This window comes from Artemia sp. Qi Xiang Cuo, chromosome 4 (genome assembly GCF_049724085.1).
Source record: "Artemia sp. Qi Xiang Cuo chromosome 4, ASM4972408v1, whole genome shotgun sequence".
In the NCBI taxonomy this organism is placed as follows: domain Eukaryota; kingdom Metazoa; phylum Arthropoda; class Branchiopoda; order Anostraca; family Artemiidae; genus Artemia; species Artemia sp. Qi Xiang Cuo.
This window is the reverse complement of record NC_142797.1, coordinates 15,772,379-15,800,364: the sequence shown is the minus strand read 5'-3', so window position 1 is coordinate 15,800,364 and position 27,986 is coordinate 15,772,379. Positions and strand designations below refer to the sequence as shown.

Sequence of the window (27,986 nt, the reverse complement as noted above, 5' to 3'; positions counted from 1 at the left end):
CCCAAACAAAAATATCGAGGATTATGCATAAACAGTTAATTACTTCCATTTTATCTGTCAGGCCCTAGCATTTTGATAGCCTAGGGGCCCTTCAAAATCATATTCGAGTACTGAATAAGACATATGTTGACCCTTAAAAGGGTAGTAATGGAAATGTCGTCGAACAGAACAAAGTGGTCTGTGTTGTCACAAGTGTTAGGCCAAGGATGAGTCACTATTCTTGGGTCTTTCTTGCAACTTTATGGCTTTGTCGATTTAAGATTTATGTTCTGATAACCTCTCTCCTAATTACTAGTGGGTCCATCTACTGGTATATTCGGTTCTGGAGGTTCTAAAAGATCCAGATTCGCTACGAAGTGAGGTGACTAGGCCTTTTCTTCATTTCACGAAAGAGGTTATCCAAACATAAACATTCAATAAAAAAACATGGAGTTGTATCAAAGGCCCGAGAATGTTGACTCCGCCCTGGCCCAGCATATCTATAACAATCCAGGCCACTTTATTCTGTTTAATAACACCTCCACCATTGCCCCGTCAAAGATCTCGCGTAATTTAGGAAGGCATTTGAAATCTATAAGCAGGCCCACAAAAGTCGCCTTTAATAGAGATACCAGAGAAATATATTTCCGTTCCATTTACAACGCTCTTACCAGTTCTGATTTTTGTATTTTTCACATTACCATACCTTGCAGTCAATGAGAATCGCGATACTTCCAAACCTGAACAAAGATTAGCATTCAGAAAAGTTTTACAAAAAAGCTTCAATTAAAAATTTATCTCTGCCTTTTGAAATCGGGCTTACAGGCCTCTTTGTTTCTTACGGTATGTTTCTAAGGTTTGTCTTTAACCCGATGACTTTTATCCATTTTTTATTCTTCTTTCAGCACTCAGAACGGCTGAACTGACCTCTCGGCCGAAATATTTATAGTCTGTTTCTTCTTTTACTGGCAGTGAGTTATTCCGTTGTTCTTCCTTGTTCTCCGTTTTCTCGTTTAGCCAGTAGGATCTAAATTACTTGAAGATACTTAACCTTTAGTTAAAATCTAAATTAACGTGATAAAAATTTTGTATGATTTTTTTCTAATTCTGCTGAATAATACACGACTGCACTTATAGTTTACAACAATACAAAAGTTTATCACAAAAATAGCACAAAAATCATAAGAAATAAGTTTCGAAACAAAAAAAAAATGCCCATTTATTTTAGATCACAACAGTGGCTAATCAAATTGTGGGATGTCTTCAAACGAATAACCAGGGCAGCCTTTATAGGCTTTACAGGCAATGTAGACATGGTACGCGCCAGGAATAAACATCAAAATTCCGATTATAATTAAAGGCCAAGCGCGGTCATTATACTTAAAAAAAAAAACAACATAAAAAATCCACCTGCCCTATTCTGGATAGGTACGAATTTTGCAGCATAAATTGTGCGAGAGAGAGAAAAAGATTATCCAACGTCAAACACATTTTCTAGATTAAATCAGATAATAACAAAAAAAAATGTATAAACGCTAATGATTTACAGAAACACTGTCGATACAGAAAAAGAAATGCCCTAACAACTGTAATGCAAGGACATATATTCTGTACTAAAGTCACTTCACATTTCTTTAAATACCGAGGCAATCAAAATAAAAATATTTTTTGTCCCTAGGACTCGTCTTAGGCTTAATAATGCTTGAAAACATTTTCTCAATCGTCATTTTCTAATCGTCTTTTGTTTGTTTGAAAATTATGAAATTTCTAGGATTGTACCCCATTTTGTCAGTATTGCCACGGTGAGCCGTGAAAATAAATAAGCAAAACTAATTAGTTAAATTAGACAACGCTGTTTGTCTTTAAAAATTAAAACATAAGCAATTTGTATATTTTCAGGGACTTCAGAGGAAGACTATACCTTCGTAATTTGTTTGGTGTCACCTGCTTTCTGCTGATTTTCCACATAGGTTTTATCATTTTTTTTATACTTTTTTTAAGCTTCCACGAAAAGCTCCATAACTGCACAAAGTGGTCTTTACCATGGAAATTTCAATCTCCATTTTTGCTAACTTTTTAAGACATTTATTATTTTTACTTTGTTTTCCAATGTGGTGCCTGCTTCCACAAAAAAAAAACTCATTAACTGTATATGGAGGTATTTACCATGAAAATTTGAATCACCAATTTTCCTAATCTTTTAAGACATAAATTAATTTTTTTTTTAATTTTTTTTTTTAACTTGGTGCCTGCTTCCACAAAACATTCCATAACTGCATATGGAGGTATTTATCACGATAAATTGGATCTCTAATTTTCCTAATCGTTTGAGACATATATATTTTTTTTACTTTTTTAATTTGATGCCTATCGCAACAAAAACTCCATAACTGTGGTCTTTACCATGGAAATTTGAACATCCAATTTTTCTAATCTTTTAATATATATATTTTTTTACTTTTTTTTTTTAATTTGATGCCTTCTTCAACAAAAACTCCACGACTGCATATGTAGGTATTTACCACGATAACCTGAATCTCTAATTTTCCTAATCTTTTAAGACATATCCATATATATATATATATATATATATATATATATATATATATATATATATATATATATATATATATATATATATATATATATATATATATATATATATATATATATATATATTTATTTAACTTGGTGCCTGATTCCATAAAATACTCCATAACTGAATATGGAGGTATCTACCATGATAAATTGAATCTCTAATTTTCTAATCTTTTAAGACATATATTGTTTTTTTACTTTGTTTTTAATTTGGTGCCTGCTTCCCAAAAAACTCAATAACTGCATACGAATGTATTTACCATGAAAATTCGAATCACCAATTTTCCTAATCTTTTTAGATATATATTCATTTTTTTTAACTTGGTGCCTGCTTCCACGAAATACTCCATTACTGCATATGGAGGTATTTACAACGATAAATTGAATCTCGAGTTTTCCTATCTTTTAAAACAATTTTTTTTTTTATTTATATACTTTTTTTTAATTTGGTGTCTGCTTCCCAGAAAAACTCCATAAATGCATATGGTGGTCTTTACCATGGAGATTCTAATATCCAAATTTAATTTTAAGACCTTTTAAGACATGATTTCTATTTTAATATTTTTTTTTTGAATTTGTTGCCTCTAACTGCATACGGTGGTATTTACCATAAAAAACTGAATCTCCAATTTCCTAATCTTTTAAGACATGTATGTTTTTTTTTTTACTTTTTTCATTTGGTGCCTGCTTCAATAGAAAACTCCATAAGTGCATATGGAGATATTTACCATGAAAATTTGAATCTCAATTTTTCTAATCTCTTTTGACATATATAATACAATTTTTTTTTAATTTGGTGCCAGTTACACATAAAAACTCCATAACTGCATATAAAGGTCTTTATTACCACGAAAAATTAAATCTCCCATTTTCCCAGTCTTTTAAGACATATATAGCTATGTGGTTTCTCCAGTAAAATTACAAATGATCGCAGAAAAAACTTACACAAGGGCTGAGAATTTCCTAAATTTATTACACAATTTAAATAGAAGAACTTCCTTGACAAAGATTTTATGAGTTTTGAATTCAGCCCACACTGGATTTCCCTCGGACACCATTCGTGGTATAAGACCAGCATCTGTGGCTTTCCCTTCCAATTGTAATTAAAATCTAAGTTTCAAAGCCTAAAATTATAAGGGCTAGAGTTCTGATGTGGATTTTCAATTGTTTTCCCTCCATAATATTGTGAAATCGCAAATAAGCCTGTGCCCATATAAAAATAAACGTCCTTCGCATTTTCAATAAACTATTCCCATACTCTCGCATCATAAATTCTTGTCAAACTGACCTAGGAAATACTTGAAAGTCCTAACTAACATTCGATTTTACTTCAATTGAATGCTAATAAAAGAAATTTTGTCGGTTTTTGAAGAACAGTAGTCTCATTACTTAGCTCCAATGCATCCAGGTGGCCTAATATTAATTTTAAATTTCAGAGCACAACAAGTTAAAGTTCTTCTTAGAAATTAACGTCGATTTTAAAGGCATTAGCGAATTTGAAACCGAGTACAGCTGGAACTGTTTACAAACATCTTAAGATAATTATTATTTTCGACTGCATAATATTAGAACCATGTTTCATTTAGTCTTGCTGAAAGTCAAAGTAATGGGAGTATTTACCAACTATTATTATTATTACTAACAACTCACTGCAACATCAAGCCTCTTGAGGCAGAAACAGTTGAGCCCATTCCTCTCCCACTCAATCTATTCAAAACTTTACTCTTCATTCTTGACCCTTCGATATCTTCGCGTAACATCTTCTCACCCCGTATTCGGGAACGATCTAATTTTCAATTGGCCCCAGATGAATGCTTAAAAAGCATAATCTTCAGCAATCTGTCATTCTTTATCCAGAAAAAGTGGCATAGCCACGCTTTATCAACCTGTCTTTCGCTGTAGCTCCAGAAAGTGGGATCCAATAACATTTCTCGCACACCTTACCTATTGACTTCCTCAGCCTTTTGAAGTGGCCACGTTTCATAGCCATACTTGACCACTGTCACAATTGTGGCATCCAACATTCAAATCTTAATTTGCAGACTTATCCTTTTATTTTCCAATTTTTGCTTCAAGTGCAGAAAAAAAATACAGCAAAAAAGCCGTGCTCTTTGACCATTCTACAATTTACACCTTCACTGGATTCATGATCTTTACTTGAATAAACTCGCAAGACCTAAAAATCGGTATATCCGATTTTGGGGTATTCTTCCTGATGAAAATCTCTCTTCCATATATTAGAGCAGTCTAATTAAATAGAGGTGTCGAGGAGTATTAAAGTTCTTAAAAACCTAAACACATTTTCATCGGTTTGATTCTAAAAATCATATCCCATTGTCTCAGCCTTGTCCTTATTACCAATCTCTGTTCTATCGCCTGTCTCTGATCAGTCCTCCACATCATTTTGTTATTTCGGGCAAAATTTATACCGCCCGAATATCCAAATCGGCCTTTGATCCCCGACTGTTTGTTATTCTGCCTGGAATACTCTGCCGAAGTTCGCAAGAGTTCACTCCTTTGATGCCTTTGAACATATTACCTTTTTTTGTGACAGTCTTTTCTTTTCTTACTGTTCGTCTTATTTTTGATTTTCTATTATCTATTATTTTCTATTATCTATTATTTTCGATTTTCTATTTCTATTATCGATTTTCTATTATCATTATTCTTTTATGTCCCAAAAGGATAGATATCTCTGAGCCATATATGCTGGTAATATTTATTGCGCATGTGCATGGGTAATGTTTTATGCGCGACGGTTCACCATTCTTTTTGTTTTGGTGCGTATTTTCGTTTAATTGTGCGTTTTTTGTCTCTCACTCTCTGTCGCTGTGTCCCCAGTCAAATAGCCCTAAGGAAAGAATATTGAGGTGAATATTTCCGGTTCTAAACTCTCCTGAGGTCTAAACTCTCCAGTTTCATAGCCAAAAGTTCTAGTAAACTTCCGTTCTAATCCTCATTCTGGAATCTACATATGTCATAACTACCCGAAAGGTAGTTAGTCTTCCCAAATTTCAGCTTTAAATAACTTTAAGCATTTCTAGATGGAGATCCCTTCTGTTAACATTAAAAAAAAAAAGTTTTTAAAACTAAAAGTAAGGAGCAACATTCAAACTTGAAATGAACAGAAATTACTAAGTATATGAGGGGATTGGTCCCTCCTCTATACCTAGCTCTTTACACTAAAGTTTAAATTTGTGTCCCAATTATTTAAGAATGATTACTGAAACACAAGGGCCATAAAATTAGAATAAGAAGCCTTTTTAAAAGTTCTAAAAAAACTTTAGCATAAAGAGCAAGGTACGGAGGAGGGAGAAACCCTTCATGTACGTAATAATTTCTATGAGTTTTAAGTTTTAATGTTGCTACTTACTTTCAGTTAAAAAAACTTGTTCTTTTAAATTTAATTTCTGATCGTTTTTTAATTAATGCCGGGAAACCCCACTCCTCCTCCATAGAAAATTCGCTCCCCCACGGAAAATTCTATCAAGGAAAGATCCTCCTACGTAACCTTCCTCCCGACAGAAAATCTCCCCTAGAAATATCCGCATCCTTTCCAATAGCCGATACTATATATGAACAATTGGCAAAGTTCGTAGCTTGCAGCTCTTCCCTACCAGGCTGTGGACGTCACGTCATCCTCAAAGATATGGATATTAGATCTTTCGACTATCCTGAACAAAATGGCTATCTCAAAATTTTGATCTGACATCTTTGGGAAAAAAGGGGCGTGGGAGAGGGGCTAGCTGCCTACCAATATCTTTTGTCACTTAAAAAGGGGAATAAAAGTTTCGATTTCCAATCAAATGACCCCTCTTCAGATCATCTAAGCTCACTAGTTCGATACGATCACCCATGGGAAAAAAAACAAAGACAAATAAACACCCATCCGTGATGTTTGTGTTAGCAAAAAATGCAAAATTCCACATTTTTGTATATAGAGCATGAAACATCTACAGTAGGGTTCTCTGATATGCTGAATATGATGGTATGATTTTCATTAAGGCCACTTGATATTTGGGGGCCTTTTCCCCCCTTTTCAAAAATTGGGCAAATTTTCTCAGGCTCGTAACTTTTGATGGGTAACATTAAACTTCATGAACTTTATTTATTTAGAGTCAACATAAAATTTCAATCCTTTTGATGTATCTATTGCTATCGAAACTCTATTTTTTAGAGTTTCGGTTAGTATTAAACCGCACCGCTCCTTACTTACCGTTCGTTACTACGAACTGTTTGATCAATAACAACACTCCTTAATAGCTTTGCGCCTTAAACCAAACCAGCTAGTTTTCGATCAATAATAACATAATCAATAAGATTGGTCGGCTTACCATCATGTAAGTACCACGCTACCTTGTGGCGCATTTTACGACCAAATACCGCATTATAACTAGATTACTGTTTCCACAAGTTATAGCAGTCTATTACTAATGCTATTTTCCTTTCCATAACCGCATTTATCTAACCTAGAATATTATCCATCCCTATCTGTAACAGCCTGGGCATTGAACCCTGTTTATAAAACACCATCTTTCCCGCCGTGCAAAAAGTGGGGTAGCAAAGTAGCAATGCTATTTGGCAGTTGCCAAATTTACTCGCACTTTTCGTCTAAAAATACCATGTTTATGATAAATACTTTTTGCTCAAAGAAAAGTTGGCAAAAACAAGTTGCGCTGCTAAATTGTCGGCAGTTTTTGCAATTCTATCGAATTCTACTACTGGCAGCTACTGGCTACTGGCACCTGTATCTTCCAATTCAGATCCTATCTATTTACTCCCGTTACTGCATACAAAATCCACCGTCTCCGTCAATTGGTTTCTCATAGGGCATATACAACTGTGACTAATCACAACCATGGCAAGCATCTTGCCTGTAAGAATACGTTAGACTAATGACAACTACGGCTAACGACAATCATGACAAATATTTTGCCTCTAAGAATACGATTGACTAATGACAACTATGACAAGATCTTGCCTTTAAAAATACGTTTGACTAATGACTAATAACAACAACGACTAATGATAACTATGACAAGTATCCTACGTCTAAGAATACGTTTGACTTATGACAACCATGACAAGATCTTGCCTTTAAGAATACGTTTGACAGATGACAAGAAATATATTCACCCTGGCCAGTCCATTGCATTAATTTGTGCTAAACTATATAGCATATATTAAAGTATCTTATTTATCAACCAATATTCTGTTATTACTGACGACGGATATCATCAGGATAGATTAAAAATCTTCGTGTTAGAACCATTCGGAACAGATACAGGTGCAGTATTCTTAACTCATAAGACTTTTTTTTTTATATTGAGCTTTATGGTGTGAATTTCAATATAGAATTCGCGCGTGACTATCATTGATTGACCTGATATGGGTTAATTAAACAACTGTATGACCAGACTTAATCAACTCCAAATATTGATAAGAATAAAAACATTGTGAAAAAAAAAAAAATGCATATATAAATTTAATTTAAATTATATAAATCATGGTAGTTGTAATGGACCAGAGCAAAGTAATGAACAACAAACTCCGATGGAAGGAGATTCGGGTGTAAATTGATATCTTATCATAAATTACTTATGTAAAATAATTTTACACTGCAGACAAATTATTTTTACTGTTCAATGGAACATAATAATTGCACCTAGTCATTAATAACTACAATTGATTTTAACTAGCTCTTTGAACCCAGGGAAAGCGATTGATCGCTTCTTTTTAATTTTTAGCGTCTTCTACTTCATTAAATACTATTAATAAAACAGATGGCACAAGTGGTGATCAATTTAAACTTTTATGTCTACACACGGGCTTTGTACGTCAGTTGTGTAGAATTTATTGGAATTTGGGCCGATTTACACCTTAATTGAATAAAATAAAAATAAAAATATGCTGTCAACTAATAACCCAGTGCATGACTACACACTTAAAAGTTGGAATCCTATTGCTAATATATTATACCATGTATACTAGTTTACCCACCGCGCGTTGTTTCGATCTCAAAAGAGAAGAGACTAAAGGAAAATTTTCTTCGTATTCAACATAATTCTTAAATATTTTGAAATTTTAAGATATTATCATTATTTTATCATGGGGAGGGGAATTTTCCAGGAAAAGAATCCTCGGGGGGAGGGAGGGAATTTTCTAAGGTGAATTCCACCCCCCCCCCCCCACGGGGATATCCATATTAAAACGAATTTGATTTGCGTATCTTTTTCCAAGTCTTTGCATATGTAATCACAATAGTTTAATTAGGTAATTCATATGTATATAGGGTAAATCACAACTTTATTCAGTCTGGCATTTACTCTATTGTGGGAAGCACAAAACTGAAAAAAAAAGAAAAAAAGAAAAGATTGTTCATGTTTATCGATTCAGTGCATTATCGTTGTTTTTTTAATTTATGACTTAATTCTCCAATTAAAGGAATTGTTGGGCGGGAATTTCCAGAGAGGGAGGGAGTTTTCCATAGGGAGTAATGCTCTAGGGGGGAGGTAGAGTTGTCCACGGGAGATCTTTTAAAGTAAAATATTTTCCGCGGTGAAGAATTTTCAGGGGGGATTTTCCAGTGAAGGAGGAGTTTTCTACAGAAAAGAATTTGGTACTTATCTGTTATACGACCCCACTCAAGAATTACGATGTGTAAACTCGGGAACAAACCGGTTTCATCTGTCTGTATTAAGAGACAATTAGCTTACGCTCAGTGGAAAACAAGTGGCGGGCGACAGAATACATTACACTAACACAATTTAGTCTATATATTTGCACATTAGGTGTGGGGGTAGGGGTAAAGTATTTGGACAGCGTTAAGTTAGAAACAATTCTTAGTTCATAATATGCAGAATAAGAGTAGTTAACACATTTTGCATGCAGGCCTACTATACTTTACCCCACCCCACCCCCCTAATGTGCAAATATATAACCCAAATTTGTTTCTAAACTATTTTCATCATGATTTGGTATATTTCATTATGATTAACCTAACTTCACTTCTTGAGTGGGGTCGCTGTAACAGATAAGTACCAAGAACTTTCCTTGAACTTCTTTTCTTTTGGGATCGCAATAACGCGCGATAGGTAAACTAGTATACATAACATAATATATTAGCAATAGGATTTCAGCTTTTAAATGTTAAGTCATGCACTGGATTATTATTTGACAGCATTTTTTATTCAATTAAGTTGCAAATCAGCCCAAATTCCAATAAATTCGTATGCAGAAATAAAAGTTTAAATCGCTCACCACTTCTGCCATATATTTGATTGATGATTTTTAGTGAAATAGAGGACGCTAAAAATAAACAGAAGTAATGAGTCTCTCCCTGCGTTCAAAGAGCTTATAGTAATCAATTGTAGTTATTATTGAATAGGCGCAATTATTATGCTCCATTGAACACCAAAAATTATTTTTCTCCACTGCAAAATTATTTTACACAAATAATTTGAAAATTGGAAGACATGGTTCAAGTCTAGTGTTTTAACTTCCCCTTCTATACGCCTATGTTCTTGCTATCACACAAGATATTTTAGTTTACATGAAAAAACAAAATCATACGAGTTAAAAATACTGCACCTCTATAGCACCTGTCCCCAATGGTTCTAACACAAAGATTTTTAATCTACTCTGATAGATAGAAACACCAAGAATTTTCTATCTAGAAAAGATAAAATTGTAGCTTGTTGAGCTTAGATGTACAATAAACAAATAATTGAATTAATAGGTATCAATGAGCCTTACTGAGAATTATTCAATAATTGTAATTTCCTATTGAACACTGTATAATTAATTAAAAAAAAAAAAAAAAAAAAAAAAAAAAAAAAAAAAAAAAAAAATGCAATGAGTGTGTTGAACGTGGGGTAATTTTGAATTACCGGTACTGATAGTTAAAACGTGTGTACATTTCATAATAAGTCAGGTCCATAGGTCCATGAAAACTAGAAAATCTTATAGTAATTTCTTGAAATAGACACCTAAATAAGTTATTTTTGGAGGAAACATTTTCCGCAATCTTGTTCCTACCTAGCCATAAATGTTTCTCCCTTTTTGCTAGGAGGTTAGATTCATAAGAAATGGAGTCTAAGGCAGTTGAAGTGATGCCAAGGATACGCTACAAATGGAATGACAGCAATTTCATAGAGTATGAACAGTTATCAAAATAAAGCAAGTGGAATTTTTTTGTTTTGAAAATAAAGTTATTTAAATGCATTTAAATAAGAAGTAATTAGGACGTTCTTAAAACACAATTAGTTGAAGCAAAGGTTTTCTAAAACTTTGAAGGACCAGTCTTATGCAGCACAGACGCCAAGGTCCTACTTGGGTCCTCAGTTTACAAAGAGTAAAAAAAATCCTTGCATGGCTTGAGTTAAAAAAAAAAGAATTCAGAGGGCATGACAAACAAGAAAAGAAATAATATAATTAAATAGCCGAGAAAATAGTGCTGTAACTGGTAAAATTGGTCACGGTAAAATTGGGCATTTTACGTATTTTACCGTAATTTTACGGACCCCGGTAGAATTAGTAGCCTTTTTTATTTATTTTACGCAATTTACGTGTTTTACCGGTATTATTCGTATTTTACATATTTTACTGACATATTTTACGACGCCTTGTAATTTTCAGAGCACAAAAGCGCAAAGAGGCAGGCAGAAAAGGATTGAATGTGATTTTGTTTTTGTATAGCTGCATTCCCCTGTTTAAAAGGCGGTCTGTCTGACTTTGGTCTCTTATTATCAAACGATAAAGTGTATTATAGTACAGGTAATTATAATCTTGAAATGGAGAAATATTAGCTGTGTTAATTTTGTGTTTAAAATAAAATTAAATTAGTTCTGTGAAGTGTTAAAGACAGAAAGGGCTACAAGCAGGATTGACATATGACAAACAAGAAAAAACAATAAAACTAAATAGCCGAGAAAAATGAGGGCAATGTCAGCCAGCAGACAAAACAGAAGCGAAAATGATAGAGGTAGATATTTCGTCAGGGGTTTCCGTCCAGCCGTCTTCAGTGGTCATAAAAAGAAGGGACTAACCTTTTGAATTAACTCTAACTGAGCAGAAGAAAGACTGAATCAAACAAACCAAAAAACCAAGCCAGAATAAATGAAAAACTATTCACTGATTAGATTGGGCAAGAATTCTCTGCTTAGTCATTGACTTAGCTTGTCTACTGACCTAATTTTCATTAAAAGTGGGTTCAGCTGATATTAACTTAAACTGAAGAAAAATGTTATTTGAATCATTTAATTTTAAGTTATAGTATATTGGGTTTATAGGAATATCTCCAGTATATATAATTAAAGCAAGGTCTATTTATTGATTTTTCTTAATTTCAATTGCCTTCCTAAAAGAATATGGGAAGCCATTCGCTTCACATATTGAAGTTACCTCATCAAAAAGAGCTACATGATCCAGATTTTCAACAAAGTGGAGGGCCAAAGCAAAATCAATATTCTCATTTTTATCTTAAATTTTACATCTCAGAGAAATCTTGTATTCATGCCGTCTTTTCTTCAGAAGCCGACGTTTACCCCACCCCCTAGGAACCCCCCCCCCCCCCCGCGGAATATCCCCTCAAAGGGCCAAACCAGAATCAATATCCTCATTTCTATTGTAAATTGTACATCTCAGAGAAATCTTGTATTCATGCCGTCTTTTCTTCGGAAGCCGACGTTTACCCCATCCCCTAGAAAATTCCCCCCCCCGGAATATCCCCTCAAGCGCAAAAATTGCCCGCGATTTTCTCCTTGGATAATTTCAGATTTTCATTAGGAGGGAAATTGAAATTTCTACTCTCCTGTTTAATCAGAGGAAGTCGTATTGCATTACTTATGGTAAAGACCCATAAGGGTCTTTACGTTACTGATGGTACACAGGGCTTCAGCAATTGTTGATGTTTCAGCTGCTGGGTCTTTTTTATGGGCATCATGCCTGTCACCCGACAATGTGACAACTGGGATGGTCTCAAAAACTTATAACATAATTCCGGCCTCCTTCTCCTGATAAATTCTTGAAAGACCACATGTAAAAACAAGCGTAGCATTAAAATTATGCCAGACTAGCAATATGTCATCAGAATTTTATAATATTTCTTTTAGAAATACATATATATAATGAAAACGACTGCCTTTCGGCCAGACAAAAAATGAAAATGACAAGACAATGAAGATTTTATTTTTTAAGAAAATAAATTCTAGAAAAAAAACTAACTGGCTATATCGGCTGCATAACTAACAGCCATCTTCATTGAGACAAAAAAGTAAAACGAAGCTAATACTTAACTTACAATAGAAACGAGGATTTTTATTGCAAGTTGAATTTTATGTTTATTCCACTTTTTGTTTCACTGAAGACAACTTTCAATTATACCGTCAAAATATTCAATTAGTTTTCATCTGCAGTTCACTGTCCGTAAAAAAATTCCGTATTGTGTTATCCTCTTAATTGTTTGTAGAAGCACAGAAAAAAGAGATTTGTCAACGTTTTGACCCTTGGTTGTTTGAAATACTCTCTTATTCATCTTATGATAAACTCTGTGCCTATTTCATACACAGCTCCATCAGCTTCAGTTAAGATTGATTGCCAAAAATGGTTCTAAGCCTTTTAAAGAAAGACTGAATAATGTATTTACGTACAACAGAAAACAAATTAAAGAAAGTAAAACACAGAAAAAAATGAAAAGAAAGCAAAAATAGTGAATAACACACAGGTTCAATTTGCAAAATAAGGATATACTATGCCTTACCTTTACATCAATCTGGTCTGAGACTAAAAGAGAGCCAACTATTAATGCTATGGTACCAGCAACAAATAGAATTATAGCAAAGACTATAGCCTTCCATGGTATTGGAGTAGGAGGTTTTTCAAACTAAAAAGGATTAAATTTACGTCAAAATAGATAAAAGAGCCTACTAATGTAACATAGAAGGGAACAGCCCACTCCTCTTCCATTTTTGTAAATCTCCAGGTAGTCTATATTTGTAATCATTTGAAATTAGGCTCACAGATCTAGGACAAATTAAAAGCGAAGCTTTGAAAACCTTAGCAGTCATAGAATTAAATAATAATATACTAAGTAAAATAAATTTGTGTATATTGGGTAGAAGTAAGATTAGTTCTTTATTGTAAGTCTCACCCCGATTTTAGTAATGAGCTAATTCTGTGGAATATTGTTGCTTGACCATCTCATATTTTCATCAAATTTTACAAAGGTAGCCATGATTGAATAATTTTTAAAGAGAATTCAGGCTGCAATATGAAATAGCTGTATGAGTATATGAGATATGGTACTAGAACATTTGTAAAAGGACTATATAGACCTATGGTCATAGCAATGGAGAAGGTTTTTTAAACAATAAAAAATCAAAATAAAATTTTGACCAAAAATTGTTTTTTTAAATGGTTTAAATTTGCTTAATTCTGTTACAGTATTATTCCATACGTCCTTTTAACATCGCTTTTTTTCTTTATCATTAGTTGTTTTTCTTTTCTGATGAGGTCTAAGTTTTCTGATGTCTAGCTTTAAAAGGACAGCTCTCAATTGGAATTTTTTTTTTTTTTAATTTAATTTATATATATTAAACAGTCTAGCCTAAGCCTAAATAGTCACATTTTGACTTATAGAGTGAACTTTTTAGAAAAAATATTGCAAACTAAGTAATTTCTGCTTTTGCTTAGAACAAATTTTAACCAAGTATTTTTCATTAGATCTTGAAATTGTAGACTAGTGTTTCCCAAACTTTTCATATATGAATACCCCTATTTAAATTTCTCACAAATATAAATTCCCATCATAAAAATTTGATATAGGCTACTTCAAAAATTGTTTTCCAACCATAGATTTCTTTGTCCATTTTCGTTCATCTTTACCTCAGAAAGTTTCTTCCATACCTTTTTCTTTAGCAGTTTAGATTCATAGATTATCTCATTTAATTTCTTAACGCGTTACAGATAAAAATTACGTCTTTTCCCGTTTCCAACCACAGAATACTGTTCAAAATTTCGTTTAAAATTCAATGTGATTCTCAATGTCGTTTGCTCCATACCTGTTTCTTTAGCTTTTGCGATTCCCCCTTTCACTATTTTTCTAATCACATTTATCCGTGGTTCATTTCCATTAATCAATCCCTCATACATTTCAACTGACCTTAAATTAGAATTGGCGCCTTTGTAAAATTACGATTTTTTGTTTTGGCTTATCTTTTGTCATTATAAAAAACGTAACGCCAAACCTTTATTATTATTATTATTTATTGGAAAACCCGTCATACAAAAAAGGAAAAGACGGAGCAATAAGCAAAACAAAAAAAAAGCAATACACATAAACTTAGGAGCTATACGTTTTGTTTTTGGTGACGACCGCTGGAGCTAAGATCTAAATCAGCTCCTGGAACAAATTACATAAAGCGAGAAAGAAAAACACAATTATTCACTACTCTGTAGGTACGCGAAATGTTTCTTTTCTTTTTTTTTTAGGCTCCTAAATAATGAACAAAAATAAATAATATTAAAATCATTGCATCAAGCCGTAATTTGTAAAAAAAAAAAAAAAAAAAAAAACTATAAAAATTTAATAAAAAAAAAGATATACAGTAGATAATCATATTAACTAGTGTAAATATGACAAGAAACGGTAAAAACAGTTAAACGACACCTGCGCCCGCTGGTCTTGAACTCAGATCACTCTCAACAAATGATTCATTTAGTCCAATATACATAAATAACAGAAACAAGGCAATTATTCAATCACGGGTCCTTTTACAACTTTACTTAAAGCAATGTGCTTAAAAGAACCTATAATTAAAAAACAACTCTATTATTAGTAATATACGCAATATATTATAAAAAAAAAAAAAAAAAAAAAAAAATGACACAAAAATTGAGAATAACCAGCGTCACTTAAATTGGACTCATACGAAAAGAGACTAAATAATAAGTCATTTTAAAAAATGCAACAATAACAATAAGCACGAAAAAAAACACTTAAAAAAAAAAAAAAAACAAAAAAAACACAACAAAAAAATCTTAACTAATGGGCCGATACTGACGACCAGGGATGATTCAACTTCATTAAACGGGAATTATAAGCACGAATTTGCTTTTCCACAGCTATAATGTGGTCAGCAATGCTGAATTTTCTAATCAGATAAGAATGGCGTCCATGAGGGAAAACGTAAAAGATGTTTTGCGAATCGGAAGAAAACTGAACAAATTTTTGACTTGTCAGAATTTCTGAGCCTTTTCCAAAATGGCAATATATATAGATAATGCGGTAGAGCAACAGATTTTAAAAGTTTCGAGAGAAGATGGCGATTGAACCATAACTTATTAGTTACAAAAGAAGCATATGATAACACAACTCTACACTCAATGTGAGCAATTAATAGTTGTCGCGTGTGCATTACTGACGAACCAATGGGAAGACCGAGGTAGGTGATATGATCTACTGGCTTAATCCTACTATTTCCGAGAGCAATATACCTAGGCGACGCTTGCTTCCAATTGAAGAATACAACTTCGGACTTTTCAGCATTGAACTGAAGACCTAGTTTTGCATACTCAGATTGTAGCGTAGCGAAAATCTCGCTTATGCGCTGGATAGTGCGGCTCACATTCAGAATGCCGTCTGCATAACATACGAGAGATAAATCAAGACCAGCAAAGATGAATAATGTGGGAACAGCTGACTGTGCATCAAGAACTCCATTATTGAAGGGTGAAGGGGAAAAAACAGCACCTTGAGGGTACCTTTTTCAACATTGACAAAAATATTAGGGGTTGGTGCGTAGACTTGAGAGCCGTCAACTTTAGCTAATGGGTGAAGTATTAGGCAAACTTTAAGACGATAATACATGTCTCGAAGGGCTCTGATGTATGAGGGGCTCACTCCACGTTTTGCTGCATGGAGTAGCATAGCGGCGTGATTGAGAGAGTCGAACGCTTTACGAACATTATGCCCAGCCAACACGAGAGTTTCACTTAATGCATCAGCATCGATCAATGCGTTCGTCACAACGGACAAAGCGTGGGCACAACTGAGAAGTGGCTGGAATCCATATTGGTTAGGTGGAACATAGCATTTTGCGTTCAGTCGGTCAATGAACAGAAGTTCAAAAAGCTTACAGAAGGTAGTAGACACTGTTATAGGGCGGAGGGACGAGCACTGGGTAGCGAGTTTACCTTTCTTTGGAATTGGAGTGAGATCTCCGATTGAGAAAGAAGACGGTACAACTCCTTGGGTAACAATCACCTGCATCAAAAGAGGAATATGGTTTACCAGCAGCACACTTCCATGCAGAATGTGAAGAGCGCTTATTTTATCGATGCCAGAAGATTTCTTACGCTTTAGGCGTTGGATTGCTCGCAGTACAGAATCAGCTGAAACAACATAATTGTCGGTAGGAGCCCTAGACAGAAATTTATCAAGCTTATCTTCACATTCGGACTGTAGGGCGGCATCTGGTGGGGAGAATTCAGCAGAGAAGTATGAATTCCATTCGGAATCAGGAATAACTTGAGCAGATAGGTGGGCCCTAGGAGGATCTCTTGATACATTTCTCCAGAAGGAAGGTTGGGACAGAGAAGCTTGCTGAGATGTCTCTTAAACTATCTGGTTCATGTGGATACATAGTTCTCTTGCAAACTTTCTTTTGGTAGAAAGACGAATGTTAAAAACCCAGCCAGAGCGAGGACGGTCGCACTGGAGCCACAAATGGTACCAAAATTTGGATTTTCTCCAAGCTTCAACTAGGCTCGCATTACTGGACCAGTGCTTTGTGACACCCCGACGTATACGTTTAAGAGGTATACTGGCTTTTTCTGTGCATCGCAGAGCATGGTAAATTTGTGCAAGATAGATATCTAGCAACACCCGTATTTCATTTGCATCAACTTGGGGATTATCCTTGAGCAGCTGGAACGGAACATGAATTTTATGAAGGACAGAATTAGCTACTGCAGCAAAAAGGTCATCTTGAATATTTTCCCAATCCCTGTAAAATTGGGCGTGGGGCTGAGATGGTTGTGTAGTGGGAGTAGACTCAGCAGAGGAACAATAAATAGATGCAGATATTGGAAGGTGGTCTGATAGATGGAAATCAGTAACGACGTGAACAGGAGAAACTTGGAGATTTACATAAGAAACTGGATGGTCAAGGTTCGATATGTAACTTTAATGGTTTGTGTAAGTGTAGTCAAGATCTTTCGGCAATATCCTAAGCCAATCGTCAAAAATACAAGACAAAATAGAAGTACGCAATAACGAGGCGTCAGTTAAATTACAGTTAAAACCTCCTATAATAATACAACACTTACCTAACAGGCGAATCTTTGAAAGGCAAGACCCTAGTTTCTCACACGCAGAAGTAAATAAAAATTCAAATCGGTCATTGCGATAATCTGTTGGGAGATAGACGTTTACAATAACATACTCTTTTACACGGGCAGCAAGAAAAAAATCACATGAAACAAAAATACTCGACCGGCACGAGGTCCTAACAAGCATCGCAATACCACCCGAGGGGCGGCTACTAGAAGCGGATCGTTTAGCGGGCACCGAATAGCTAGCAAAATTATTGTCAATTTTCAGAAGGCCTAAACTATGACTCGTCAAAAAATGCTCTTGCAAGCACAATACGTCACAATTCGAAAGCAAACCTTTTATCACAGGAATTTTAACTAAAAGTCCACCATTAATATTCCACGAAAGTACAGCTTGCGTAGTAATAGACACATCCATGTCATACCATGGGCTTTGCTAGTTGACTGTTGTTATTAGGACACTTTACACTGTAACAAGTATGGCCGGTAACTTTACATTCTAGACAGAACATTTTTTTCGAACACGGAGAGGCACTGTTAGAGGTGTGATCGCATGATCCACAGCGAGAGCAGAGAGCCCGATTAGAGCAATGCGAGGCCAGATGCCCAGTCTTATGACGCGAGAAACAACGCTTTGGGAGATATACAAATGCTTGTGCAGAAAGCTTTTCGTAGCCAACTTTCACATAAACTCTTAAGAACTGATCCAGGTTTTGTTTTGACTCAAAGTAGACCTTGAACACTCGGGACTTTCCGCACTGTGAAACTTTCACGCAATTTGGTACAAGAGATTTTACTTGATTCTCATCGTATTCGATCGGTACGCGTTTCAGGATCCCTATAAACAGTGGGGATTTCACATTCACCGAGATACCTGAGGTACTGTTTTTAGCATTCTCGGCAATTTTATTCGGTGCACGTTTTAACTTAACAACAAGTTTCCATTCTGAAGCCAAGTTTTTAAGTTCAGTTATTTCACCTGAGGCCTCAGGGCAAAATTTATCGACAAAGTCCTTACGAGCATTAGGTGAGGTCAGGTTTGCAGGATAGTTCTTTAGTACAACAGCAAACGTAGGAGCTGGGGTAGGGTTAGTTGTTAGGTTGGTATCAATTCTAGCTGGCCAAACAGGGCCCAAATGCGTTACACTCTCTAAAAAGTCGTGAATTTTTCGAGAGAGTCCATTAACTTTCGAGATTAAAGTAGCCAAGACTGCCTCCCCGATTGTTGGTGTTTCAGAAGGTGAGAATATAACAGAAGTGGGAACAGGCAAATTATCCTTTGCCGCCTGATTTAACTGTTTACGAATGTCAAATACATTATCTTCATTCTTTGCATGTTTCACACACCGGCTCTGAATATTCAGCTCCTTATACAGAAACTCTTTAGCACTGATAATAGTACTATGATCAAGAAAACTCACAGCTTTTCCGATAATCAGATGAATTTTCGCACCATCAAGCATAGATCTGGTGACAAAGTTCAGTAATGAGTTTAAAATAATTTTCCTATTTTGATCGGTCACTGCGCAATGTAATTATCATAGCCAGGGACAGTCGAGTATTCCAATCAAAATATTTATGTAGTAGGTCAATTAATATGTAGGTCAAATAATGTAATCCAAGTTCAAGGTGAACTATTTTCAAGTCCAAATCCGATTATGAAATTAATTCAATAAAAACCATAGGGAATCACAAATGTCTTACTGTATTGACAGTTTTACTGCATGAATGAGATTATATCCAAAAAGAGGTGTTTTCAGTATGAACTCTCAATGTGTAGCTATTTCATTGCTTGGAGCTTTTATAAAGTGTTGAACGTCAACCTTTGCCCCAGTTTGTTTTTTGTCATTATGAAATACATATTGGAGAAACTTAATTTTTTTAACAAGGGCATGGCAAGCATTGAGGATCTTATCATGTCAAAATTCCAAATCCAATTATCATGGCTATCATTCTCAATTTTGGCACGTGTTAGCTCCACTGTCGCTTATCTTCTAAACCCCTTTTTATTTCTTCTTCATTTTAGATTTGCATTACTTCAGACAATTTGACAATGCCCTTTACTTTAGCTAACCTTATTGGTCTAGTTTTACATGACGGTCCAGGTTGTAGATTTGTTAATTGTTAGGTGGCAGGACAAAAACTTTTTTTCTTCCAACAAATTATCATTTATACACTTAAAATTTTTTTTATAAGGTTGTTGACTCTCACCCATTCTGAATTTAATCTTTAAGGGTTTTCTCTTGGTATTATCATGTTGGATAGTTCAGGTGGTTCCAAAGAATCATCATTTTAATTCACAAAGATATTTTATCATCCAAGCAAGTCCGATTTCTACTAAGCCCCAAACTTTTGGTTTTATTTTTTTATGGTTGTTGAATTGTTGTAATCTCTAGTCAAAATTCATACAAATATTTTTTCAATTACCCGTTTTTTTGCTGTTTAAGCAATCAAGGAGGCACACTTGTGCCTCTTTAAAGAGGCGATCCACCACAATGTTAAGCGATTTCCCGTCCTAGCGGTCGTAGAGAGACGGCGGTGATCGCATTTTGTAGCATAAGCTCAAACTAAGAAGCATGCAAAATTTCACCCCCCTCCGACTTTATCTTCATGGGGGAAAGTGAGCCGGAAGTTTCGACCCTCCCACCACAGCCCCCTTTAACGTTGTCCGATCGGGACAATCCGATCGGGACAAATTTAGAGCATAAGCTTTTCTAGGGCCTGGGAGCTTATCCTCAAAATTTCAGCTCAATCCAATCACTCCTTCCCTGTTTTCCAAATGTTCATAAATTTTTTTTTATCAGCCACGCCTACAGGCCACAGTTGGCAACGGATCCGGGTGAATGAGAACTCATTCGAACCCGAATTCGACCTGTTAGGGCCTTTTGATATTTTCAGACCGAAAAAATTATCCCCCGAATTTACATTTACGAAAAACCTCGTTTTCCTATAAGAGCCCATGTTAATTTTTCCCACCACAGCCCCCTTTAACGTTGTCCGATCGGGCTGAAATTTAGAGGATAAGCTTTCCTAGGGCCTGGGAACTTATCCTCAAAATTTCAGCTCAATCCGATCACTCCTTCCCTGTTTTCCAAAAACCAAATATCAAGTTTTTTTTATCAGCCACGCCTACAGGCCACAGTTGGCAACGGATCCGGGTGAATGAGGACTCATTCGAACCGGAATTTGACCTGTTAGGGCCTTTTGATATTTTCAGACCGAAAAAATTATCCCCCGAATTTATATTTACGAAAAACCTCGTTTTCCTATAAGAGCCCATGTTAATTTTTGAAGTTCCTAAAAGCACAGTATTTCATTATTAAATTAGATCAAAATAGTCCTCTTAACCTGACAAGACCGACTGCAAGCTTCCAAAAGCTCTTTCCAGCTCTTTCCCAGAAGTTTTTTTGTCGAAAAACGAAAATCTTACTTTGTATTTGCTTGCGTCAAAAATAGATTGCAGAGACTAAAAATAATTTAACATGTCTCTGATAGTACAGTGGTCACTATTCCTGTCTGTCATGCGGAACACCGGGGTTCGATTCCCCGTCTCAGAGTAAGTTTTTTATAGATTGAATTTAAAGTAGTATCTCTTAAATTTAAAGTTTAAAAAAGAAACTCAGTTTCTTTTTTAAATCCAATCTATTAAATCCTTTGGCTCAACAGGCGTCTCCAGAAGAATATCACAGTCAGCGTTCAGCTTACAGGTAAGTCTCCACTACTTTGATAACATGCCATATACCCACATGCTCAAAGAAAATCTTACTGTGCATTTGATTTGAGTATTCAGGAATTAAAAGACTTAACACAAGTCTTCAAAAGCGAGGGGTTTGGGGGGGGGGGGGCAGCCCCAAACTTTAACCCCTGACACGATCAGCTTACAGTTAGTCAAGCAATAATAAGTAACAAACTGTACAAAAACGTGCAGAAATTATTTGAAAAAAAACTATGTTTTCTAAAGAGTTAAAGAGGCTGAGTCACAAGTTCGAACCTTAAAACGTACAGGGATTAGGAGGTACAGTTGATGGGCTGCCGCCCCCCAAACCGCCAGCTTTTGCAGCCTCTTTTGTAAAGGTTTTTTAAGTCCTGTAGCCTGCAATCAGTTGGTCGTACCAAGTTCATCACATTATAGCTTGTTATTGGTTAGGGAAAAATCTCCTGTAAAACAGGCTCAGTACTGTTTCTAATCAAATAGATGCAATAGGATGTTCTTACTGTAAAAAATTCAAGGAGACTTCGTTCGTGTTGCAAAGCATTTCTTTGCAAGGAAAACGCAGGGGTTGCGGGGGGGGGGCGGTATACCCCCAAAATAAAAATCTTAACAAAAGAGGCTGCAAAACCAACTGTACCTCCTAATCCCTGTACGTTTTAAGGTTCGAACTTGTGACTCAGCCTCTTTAACTCTTTAGAAAACGTAGTTTTTTTCAAATAATTTAAAATAAACTTTACCATACATGGAAATCTTCAATTTTTCCACATCAGTGCAACAACATCACTGACATGAATCTTTTTTCCAAAATTAAAGCTCTTAATGAATTTTCTCAGACTTCTGCCTATCTAGATTGCTTTTTTATGCAAGAATATCCCAAAATACCAATTTTCCCAAAAAAATATGGAGCCGTTTTTGAGGAAATATAAATACATACATAAATATAAATACAATTATTGCTCGTTTATAAAGATAGTATAAATGAAAATAAAACTATTCAAAATAATATAAAAATACAGATGAAAGAAGATGTTTTTGTGATAGTGTAGATAGCCACAGTAGTATCAAAATTCTTACCTGATACAATTAAGAAAATGTAATTGCATAGAATTTTTAGAGTTACTTCTGATTCAATTGAGTACCAGTCTCCCCCCTCCTTCATTGATGTATGGATAAATGCTCAGTGTTCTGACCATCAAATTATTTTTTGCCCTTATTTCTTATCAGGATGTAGTTATATGCTAAACCATATGAATGTTAAATGAAAAAAAAAAACAACAACACAATGAGCAAACTTACTGTTTAGTCTCAGGCATTAGGAGGAGCAGGGGCTCAATCAAACTGGAAAAAACTCTGAAAATCAAATGAATAGAAATTGTATGGATGTACTAGAGTAAGAGTTCGTTTTTATGTTATTTCGTTCAGAACAGGACAAAAACACAACTGTTACCAAAGGTTTCTTCCTGGACCTTAAAAATACCTTCCATGAGTGTAATTTAGGCTCAGATTCCATTCTTGTACATTCAATTCTTCAAAGGCAACTACTTTCCTTTGTAATGAAGTAATGAAAAGTCCTTCATCTAGAATTTTGTCTAGGTTTCAATTTCAAAGCTTTGAAATTATTAAAACTCATGCATAAATTCTTATTAGAAAACTTTTAAAAATAACTCTATGGCCTAAGGAAGGTGAAAGGATATTTATATTTTATTTAGTCTCAAGCCTATGCTAAATCCTGACTTATAGAGTTTTGAAGAATTTGTAAAAATGTGTCTTAAATTAGAAATAAAAAACCCTAATATAGCTTAAAATCCATCCAAAATCCTTATCACCTTAATCCATTTGAGAGCTTTAAGGTCCGCCAGACCTGTAGTGCTCTTGAGTTGACAACTCCCAATTGAACCTCCACTGCCTCTTCTCCCACTCCTTGTCAAGGTGGCATTTGAATGACTGGATTGAGGGAGCACTGACAGTTGAGTCCTTTAATTGATTCCAGTGGTTTATGACTCTTCTTGAAAAGTACATTTGACGGGTTCTCGATCGGGAACTTAACTTTTGCAGCTTCTTGGAGTGTCCTCTTGTGTAATGATGGCTTGTGCTATGACTGCTGCTAAAGATGGTAGTTTTCTTCTCGAAGTTTGTAAGTCAGCATCATATTGCTACGCATGCGTCTGTAGAGGAGGGTAGATAGCTTAAGTTGCTTGAGGCGGTCCTCATATGAAGTTGATTTTAGGCTTTTCACGCATTTTGTTGCTTGCCTCTGAACATTTTCGATGAGCCTTACATCTTGCTGATAAGAAGGACCTGCGAGGCACATGCCAAAAATCAAGGTCTGATATTTATAATAGTGGTTTCATAACCATTTAGTGGAGGCAAAGACAATTAGATTGTAGACAAAATATAATAATTACTATTGTAACAATTGAGATATTACACAGACCTAGAGATATTACAGAGCTGTACTTAAAAGACAGAAATTTATTGGCTATTGTCCAAAAATCATCCACAGTAGCAGATTTTTCTTCAAATGGTGCATATATTTCTTCTGCATAGTAGCCAGGGTAACCACCAATAAAATTCAGTAGTCCATGACTAACAGTCATAAAAAGCTAGCAACAGAAACCTAATTGCCACACCATTTCTTAACTGGTTAGAAGATTATCAGATATACCAACTGAATTTTCGAACGGCAAATAAAACGTTTGCAACAACAAATTCACTACACTCAAGTCACCCATAGCCTATTTAGCATCAAAAAATAACACACTGCATCTTCAACATAATGGAAAATTAGCTCAAAAGATCTATCCAGAACAGAAACATTGACAAAGGTGGAGAATCTCCCTTGGCATCAGATGAAGGGAATTGCTGTTGTGATTTGAAGCACAAATAAACAAACAAAATCCACCAAAATTATTATTAAAAAAATATGCAGGGATCTAATTAGCAAGCATCAGCAATTCTTGTGACAGTACCCACCTGAGTGCAGCCCAATAGCACACAGAAGGAATAGTAGCTAACAAAACAGAGATCACAATGGTACAAATAGCTCAAGAATGTTTAATTTGCAAGATTCACAAGAGCCCATACAATCACAGCAGCTGATAATATCTCTATTTGTATTAAATTCATAAGGCATTATGACATGGCAGAAGGCCTATTATGCTCATGCAGCTGCACCTGAGATGCAGCATTCCACTGGAATTATTTTACCATGAGACTAGTAGAATCATCAATTCAGACAGATACACATCTTGTATTCAAAACATGACTGAGGAAAGTGGTCAGATTCAATAGGGTCACAAAAGACCCAAACTTCACAGACACTTGCAAGCACAGATTCCAAAGAAAACTAGCTAAGATTTAGCAACTGATGAGTAACTTAAATAAGTGGGATAAGTGGAACTATCATATGTAGAACAATAGCTAAGGTAGGTAAAGAACAAAAATGGATTCCATGCATTATTTATTTGAATTTTTTTTCCTTATAGGTGATTCTAACAAACCAATGGTTTTGGGAACTTCAGAAGGGGCTCATTCAATTAGAAATTGAAAGTGACTGGGACTCTTTTATGAGCCAAAACTTATTGGAGGGCCACAAGTCCCCCTCCCACACTTCTCTTAGCTACCCACCCCACAAAAAAAGACAATGCAAATTTTGACACAGCTGTTTTTTCTAAATGGTTGAAAGGTCAAATAACTATGACTCCAAGGATGATATGCTCCCCCTCAAAGCTCTCGGGTAAGTATTTTCAGTTATGCAAGTTGCTGATTGTTTACATATAGGTTTTGCTACTAGGAAAGGAGGCATGTTTATACTTGGGTTTTGAAAAAGGCTAAGGGTATAAAAGAGAAATTTTAAGGGTAAATTGAATGAAATCAAAACACAGTATAAGGATGCAGGCTGCCAACAGGGCATATAAGCACTATCTCAGAACCACTACCACTACTATTGAACTAAATCAAAAGAGTTTAAGCATATTAGAGTTGTCAATATGACATAGATACAATATTTCAGGATGGGAATAGGGTGTTAAGTTGAAACTTTCAGGAAAAGTTGACAGGGATGTAAAAATTAGTCAAAAGGCACTATATGCATGTTGGTTGTCAAAAGGGCAGCAATATCAGCAATATCCCAGGAGCAGCTGAGGATATTAAGTCAGAACTCTGAGAGCTATTACTGTAAATACTACTATGGGACTAAATCAAAACACAGTATGTAGATGCAGGCTGTCAAAAGAGTGTATAAGCAGGTATCTCAGAATCACTACCACTACTATTGAACTAAATCAAAAGTGTCTAAGTGTATCAGAGTTGTCAAAATGGCATATATACAATATCTCAGGATTGGAATAAGGTACTAAGTTGCAACTTTTAGGAAAAATTGACAGGGATGTAAAACTAAGTCAAAAGGTACTATATGCATGCTTGTTGTCAAAAGATAATGTCAGCAATATCCAAGGAGCAGCTGAGGGTATTATGTTGAAACTCTCAAGTGTGCTACTGCTACTACAACTAACTAAGTAAATAAAAGAGTTTAAGTGCATCAGGCACAGAATAGGGTATTGATGAAAATTCAGGAAAAGTTCAGGGGGATATGAACCTAAACTAAAAGGCAGTTTGTGGATGCAGGTTGTGAAAAGGGTACATCAGCAGTATTCACAAAAAGCTGAGGGTATTAAGCTGGAACTTTCAAAGCTACTACTACTACTATTACTTTTGCTAGTACTATATTGGAACTAGATTATAAGAGTCTATGTGCATCAAGGTTCTCAAAATGGCAGAATAGCATATTATGCTGAAACTTTCAAGGAAAGCTTATGGGGATATAAACAAAAATCAAAAGGCACTATGCACCTGCAGGCTATCAAAAGGTTGTACTAGTAAAATCTCAGGAATATCTGAGGGTATGAAATTGAAACTTTTGGGGCTATTGCTACAGCAACTACTTGTGCCTGCAAAGTTAACTACTAGTTGCTGCATCTCCTTCCAACTGCAAATACTTGCAAATGTGACTCCAACTACTAGTGACTGCAGCAACTACTTATGAATATAAATACTTGTAACTGCAATGTTGACTACAGTGCTTGGAACTGCAATTCTCAACAAGTAGGTCAGACAGTTAAAATGAACCTCTCTAAAATAATTATACTGTAATAGAATGTAGTTTCTCTAAGCAATATGAAACCAAAGAGGGTAATACCATTAACTTTTTGATCTGAAGTAGAAAAAGTATGTTTTCAGGAAACTAACCTTTGTAATATAGGAAAATCCAAATAAAATATTCTGATACATATAGGAAAGATCTACCAGAAGGATTCTACACTCTTTGGTGGCTGCAAAGCAATATCCTAATCATTATCTTTCAGCAAGTAAACTGATAAAACATTTTATCTATTTCAAACATCCGCTCCTTATTAGCCCTAGGCATATGAAAGGTGGATAAAATTGTAGATTAGGGGCTTTTGTGTAGTATTTGCATTAGGAACAGGATCCAAGAAAAAGATCCAGTGCCTAAAACTGCTTGGGAAGGTATTTTTAAGTACCTATATCTACTCTTTCTCTCTACAGAGCACCTTATTCTTTTATAAACATTGAGCTGAAGTGTAATTGACAAGACTTTCCTCTACTCAGCATTTGCTAAGTTCTGATAATTAGACAGTTCAACTTATCTAGTCAGATTATTTTTTTTTAATTTGAGTTTAACTTTTGAGCCAATCTCATTAGAAACATAATTAGGCTAAGCCAAATATTAGTCAAGTTACAGGAGATCTATGCAGATTTGTATAGTGTAGGCATATGTCATAGCCAAGTGGGTATGGTAAAATCAAAAACCTAAACAACCAGAATAGGTAAGGACAATTTCTTCTGTTTAGTGTCTTTAAAATACAAGGAGTAAAAAAGTTGTGTTCATAACCTAGCACCTATTTTGCTCTTTTCTGTTCTTCCCCTGAGAGGCTGTTAAGTTCTTTGGAGAAACCTAGCCTTGGATATTTCACCTCAGTTGCCTATATCAGCAAAACCAATCACACACTGAATGCCATCAATTTTTTTTTTAGAAACACCAGAGCAAAAATCACCAGGAAATAAAAAAAACTGCTAATTTAGTGATAAGTAACCAATGGTGGCAATTCAGTTCCTAAAAGTTTCATGCCAATAGGCTACTTTCCAAGATCAGCTAGCATAGATCCCCTAAGCTAGAATTATGCCAATTAAAACTAGATACGTTCATTTTTAGCACCTGAGCATCAGTAAAAGATCCGTCAGTTTTATCTTCCATATTGTTATGATTCAGCCTTCTCTGCATTTTACATGTTTTGAAATTTCAAAATCGTTGCTAAATTATCTTGACTGTGAATTTGGAAGCTAG

General features: G+C 35.1%; 1 protein-coding gene across 1 annotated transcript; it reads right to left on the bottom strand.

Annotated features, from left to right (window-relative positions):
• Positions 1 to 1,110: 1,110 nt before the first annotated feature.
• On the bottom strand, positions 1,111 to 27,986 carry LOC148952815 (transmembrane protein 230-like). The gene is made up of 3 exons (XM_089087433.1): positions 27,858 to 27,986; positions 13,337 to 13,459; positions 1,111 to 1,358 (listed from the first exon to the last, which is right to left on the bottom strand). The coding sequence occupies exons 1-3, from the start codon at positions 27,921 to 27,923 to the stop codon at positions 1,221 to 1,223; spliced, it is 327 nt and encodes a 108-aa protein (XP_088943559.1). The 5' UTR covers positions 27,924 to 27,986; the 3' UTR covers positions 1,111 to 1,220.